The sequence below is a fragment of the Marmota flaviventris genome, chromosome 11 (genome assembly GCF_047511675.1).
Source record: "Marmota flaviventris isolate mMarFla1 chromosome 11, mMarFla1.hap1, whole genome shotgun sequence".
Lineage (NCBI taxonomy): Eukaryota > Metazoa > Chordata > Mammalia > Rodentia > Sciuridae > Marmota > Marmota flaviventris.
In genome coordinates, this window is record NC_092508.1 from 77,011,349 (window position 1) to 77,016,771 (window position 5,423).

General features: G+C 44.0%; 1 protein-coding gene across 1 annotated transcript; it reads left to right on the forward strand.

The window, feature by feature from the left end:
• The first annotated feature begins 222 nt into the window (after window positions 1–222).
• Rprm (reprimo, TP53 dependent G2 arrest mediator homolog) lies at window positions 223–552 on the forward strand. The gene has a single exon (XM_027937923.2). The coding sequence runs from the start codon at window positions 223–225 to the stop codon at window positions 550–552; it is 330 nt and encodes a 109-aa protein (XP_027793724.1).
• The last annotated feature ends 4,871 nt before the right edge of the window (window positions 553–5,423 follow it).

Genomic DNA, 5,423 nt, shown 5'->3' on the forward strand with positions numbered 1-5,423 from the left:
ACCGGCTGAGCAGGAGCGGACCGCGCAGAGGAGCTCGGCTGCAGCGCGCGTTAGAGAAGCTCCTAGGAAACTCTCACAGCCCGGACACTTTCGAAAGGAGAGAGCGAGGAGCCCCGCGCAAGCAAGTCTATAAGTAAGCGCTTGCCCGGCACCTGTTCCTCCCGTGCCACCGCCTTCTCACTCCTCAGACTCGCGCCTCCCTGGGTGCTGCCTGCTCCCGTGATGAATCCCGCGCTGGGCAACCAGACCGACGTGGCGGGCCTGTTCCTAGCCAACAGCAGCGAGGCGCTGGAGCGCGCAGTGCGCTGCTGCACCCAGGCATCCGTGGTGACCGACGACGGCTTCGCGGAGGCTGGCCCGGACGAGCGCAGCCTGTACATCATGCGCGTGGTGCAGATCGCCGTCATGTGTGTGCTCTCGCTCACGGTGGTCTTCGGCATCTTCTTCCTAGGCTGCAACCTGCTCATCAAGTCCGAGGGCATGATCAACTTTCTGGTGAAGGACCGGAGACCGTCTAAAGAGGTTGAAGCGGTGGTCGTGGGGCCCTATTGATGGGTCCTCAGGCCACAGCAGCAGGCACACCCCGGCCTTCCGCTCTTCTCCAGCCCAGCTGAGTCCACCGCTGTCAGAGACTGGGCGAAGCAAACCTGTCGGAGTCAATTATTTCTCCTGACTTCTGCCTTTTGGGATAAAGCGATCCGTTTCTCTCTAGCCCACTGGAAGTCCCCGTACCTGACTGTAGGAGAGAGCCCTGACTTCTGAACTCATCAGCAGGTGGCAAAAGGGAGCGATTAGGGCGCAAAACTTTGGAAGCTACTGCTTGCGTGGGATGCGGGGAGACCGACGGGACGAAAGCCCTTCTCCACCCACAGGTGGGCCAAGCACTGGGGACAGCTGGAGAGGGCGGGCAGGGGAGAGACCCAGAAGTCCCGATCACCTGGTGACCAGAAAAGTGACCTGTTTATACTCTACACAAGAGACCTAATGGGTACATTCACATCGTGCGCGGATTCTTGCCCACTCTCTCCAGCTCCCCCCTACCCCAGCCCTGGCGGGGAGAGATGAAACCTTCGATTGTAACGTGCCGTTTTAAGGGAATTTGTGCTAGTTTGCTTGAATACAAATAAGTCTTTTCTGCCCTAGTGGCCTGTTTGCCTGCCTGGGGGTTAGAGTTTTGTCATCCTGGGAGACGGGGTGGGGGGAGGGGGAGCCTGCGAATGTGACTGGGGTGAATTGTTTCTTTTAGTGTATTTCCAACTGGGTCTTTTGGGGAGACTAGAGCTCCAGCTAAAGGACAAAGACCCAGAATAGAACTCGTAGCTCGTGACTGCACGGTTTACGCCACAAGAGTGCTCTTGATAATCTGTGAAGCCGTTTTTGACCTTTTTTTTTTTTTTTTTTTCTTATTTAACATTTCCTTAATAAAGGCAACATTTAAGTGTTTTGTTCTGGCCTCCTGGTGGTCATTCTACCCTCCCAGCAGAGGGGGTCCGGTAACAGAGAAGAGTCTGGTTCCAGGCCAGGGGAATTCTCTTTGCAGAATCTTAGATCGCGTGGAAGGGGTAGGCGGGGGCAACACCAAGAGGCCAAGGGATGAGTGAGACAGTCAAACCCTGCGCACAGCAGCTGTCCCGGTTTCTCTTATATTTACTATTTTATATTTTATTTATTTTCAACTCTCAGGTAGGCGAGATGACAGGAGGGCCCCCGCTAGAGGATTACACTTCCGTGACAGGCTCCAGCGGAAACAGGGTTATACCGCTAATGAAAGGAAGGGAAGGCTTGGTCAGCCTTTAGGGAGGGTGTCTCTCCCCAGAACAACGTCAGCAAGACGGCTCTGGGATGTTGCTCCAGGAAAAAAGAAAATTATAAAATACGAGAAAAGTAGCTGCTAAGGTACATAATGACGCTAATGCTTCTTAGGACAAACCACTGATAATAAAACGAGATGGATTATTTTCTAGAGAAAGGATGATATTAAAAGATCGGAAGACATGATACACATGTACTAATTAGCCTGATTTGATCATTCCACAATGTGTACATGTATTGAAACATCCCATTGTGCCCCATAAATATGTATAATTACTTTGCTTCAATTAATTGAAAATAAAACAGCAAGAAAAAAAAGAGGGAAAAAAAAAAAGAGAGAAAGAGACTGACTGCTCTTTATAATTTAGAGTAGTCAGCCCGAGGCCAGGCAAAGGACTCAGAGGAGTTAGCCGAGGTGCTGAATGTCAGAGATGAGTATTAAAACCAAAACCAAGAAGGCTGAACCAGAACAGAGTTGTAGATGATGGCAGGCATATTTAGTTCTCAGTAACTGGATAGTGTTGGAAAGGAGAATCTAGAAAATCATGACAGTGAGAACAACCCAAAGTATTCAATAGCTTCAAGCTTAAACTTGATGAAAGGTTTTTAGCAGTTTATATTTGTGTCTAGGGTGTAATCCTAAATATTTCCTGGAATATAAAGGATTTACTAGGATGCTCTAGCAATTAAAATTTCACTGACTTCACAATAGCAACTACAAGACCAACCAAAATTAAACAACAAAGACGTGTCTCATTTACTGAGGAAGAAGCACAAGTGCCAATGACTCAAAGGACTGGGTTCAAAAGGTTTTTATGTCCTTTAGCATCTTATCCATTAGTTCAGTCTCAAAGTAAATCTTTCCAAAAATTGCAACCTGGAATGGTGTTTTAAATGTTAATGGTGTCAGGCTTGGAAAAAAAAATAAGGATTTGATTCCAGGTTTTGCCTATCGTTCCTATTTTTTCAACAGGTAATGGTTTGCTTTTTTTCATATCTAGGAAAGGGGTACAGTCAACAGATAATCAACAAGTAGGGTGAGTCACTGAAGGCATTTTACCTTTGCTAATGTGTAGGAAGAGAAATGGAGACATCTTATTTTATAGACAGTTCTTGTGGCACCAAGTCAATCTGCTGTCTCCATGTTTCAAAGAGAGAAATAAAGCAGAACAACAAGTTTACCCTGGGACAAACTAGACATTTAACTCAGGTTTTTGGGGCGGCAACTTCCACTAAGGGTCCCTTCTTCTTGCAGATTTGTTAGACTACCACTGAATTTTGTGCTTTGGAGGAAATTGATGTGGAATGAAAAACAAATCAGCCTGAGATTTTAGGAATCTTGCTTTGTTCTCTGCTCTGTTCAAAGTATATGCATATAGCTAGCTTCAGACATGGAGGTGGGGTTGAAACTTTAGTTCAATTGTATATTGTTTCTATAAAGTAGATTTTCATTTAAAACAAAAATCTGAAAAGTTGAGAAAGGAGCCTTCCCAAGATTCAAAACCTCTACTCTCTTCTCTGTTTTGTTCTTAATGTTTCTTCACACCTGTTTCCTCTTCTTTGCAACTCAAAAGCAAAAGTTACAGTTTCTTCTCATCTCAATTATACATATTTATTCTCTCATCTCCAGATATTGTGATTGTGAGACAAAACAGAACCTGCAAAATTTAATCCTTAGGTAGAAAAGATATAGGAACACAGCTCTGCAATCTGTGATCTATGCATTATAGGGAAATGCACACAGTCTGAAATGCACATAGCCCTGGGGACTATTTCCTGCCAACAGCCCTTCTCTCCAGCCCTTAGGTCTATTTGTTACTTAGAGAGATGCCAAGTGGTTCTGGTTTTTATAGATGAGGCAAGAAGCTTTTTACACTCCCTATTCCCTGATGGCCACACAGCAACCACTTTCCAGGCCTCACACCACGCCCTCTCACTCTGCCTTTGACTCTCTTTGTCCCTCATTCTAACAAATGCATTAAATAAAACTTTTAAATCCTGCCCAGAGTTTATGGAATATCATACTTTTCCCACAGACATGCTATAAGAAAAACAGGTTTTGAAATGTACTCTGTGTTTCATCTAAGAAAACAATGTTAGCCACCAGACAAGGTAGTGTGCACCTGTAATCCTATCAATTCAGGAGGCTGAGGCAGGAGGATAGCAAGTTCAAGACCAATGGGGGCAATGTAGGGAGACCTTGTGTCAAAGTAAAATAGGTCTGGGTACAGATGTAGTTCAGTAATAGAGTGCCCCTGTGTTTAATCTCCAGTACTGCAAAAAGAAAAAGAAAAAAAAAAAGTCATCCTGGAGACTGGGGATTGAATGGGATATTGAATGGAATAAATGCAAATGGACAGGTTCCACCATCCCACAATTAGGTCTACCATGTGCTCAGTAATCATGGGAGGCAGAGAAAGGCAGGAGGCATGCACTTCCTATGAAAGCTTGCTTCATTCTGGCATGACCCAGGAGAGTACTTTTCTGATATTTCCTGATGCTCTTCTGGAAATATAGCAGACACAGGGACAGGTTTTCATAAGACACAGCTGATAGGTAAGTGGGCTCTCAGGCTACCTACTGATGCCTCTTGGCCTAATTGGGTTGTCGACATATAAGCAGCTTAATCAATTGTTTATACATTTTATTTTTCCTAAGATTGAGGATATGAGTCTCCCCACTCTCTTTGAAAATGTAGAAGGATCTTGAGCGCTGTATAATTCAAAGGAAGGTCACATCACCTTCTTAAGTCTAAGAATATGGTAGCTCTTGGTGGATAGTCCATGATTTCTGATTTCCAGGCCACTTGGCTTCTCACAGGATGCCAAGGCAGTCCTTTTCCTGTGTCTTCCTGTGTAACTCTGAATAAAGCAAGAGAAGGCACATGTTAGATGGTAGAAATTTTGACTCTGGCCTCTAAGCAGCTGGGGGGCCTCATCCATAAAATAAGGAAGATGAATTCTAAAGGATTTCACAATTCTATAATTTCTTTGAATTAATTTGTTTAACATTTTATTTCTCTCAAGATGTTTCATACACTTCTCATTATGTATTATTTTGTCTTTCCAGTCTCAGTCATTTATGTAGAATTTTTTTCCTCACAAGTCAAATGCTCTGCCACTTGGGATATGCTATTTAAAATAATCAAAGCAAAATTTCAGACACCTTGCCAGACCTGGGAAGACAGAAGTTTCTAATCTGATAGAAATTCACCATCTAACTGGTGCCTTAAATATCCCAGATCTCTATATTTTCATTGGGTGAAGCTATGAGAGCAAGGGCCAATAAAGCTGGGAATAAGCAATTCTTATAGATACTGTAAATCTAGATCTAGATTTTATATGAGCATGCACTAGTACGTATAGAAGCTACTTGAGTATTTGAAGATTAATTAATAGCCAGTCTTTCTCTCCCAAAGTATTTTTCCCTGTGAGCTTTTGCAATAGTACACAACAGCTATTCCACATGTAGTTTAGAGACTTTCTTAGTCCTGGCTTCTTGTCATTTTGGGGGTTGCAATACACAGAAAGGATCCCAGGGTTCAGTTTGTTTTGTTAGACTCAAACCTCCTTTGAAAGCCTGTTGAAACAGCAAGTCTGCAGCAATCCCTT

Excerpts from the sequence above, each read along its gene's own strand:
- Rprm (XM_027937923.2), top strand. The coding sequence starts at position 223 with ATGAATCCCGCGCTGGGCAACCAGACCGACGTGGCGGGCCTGTTCCTA.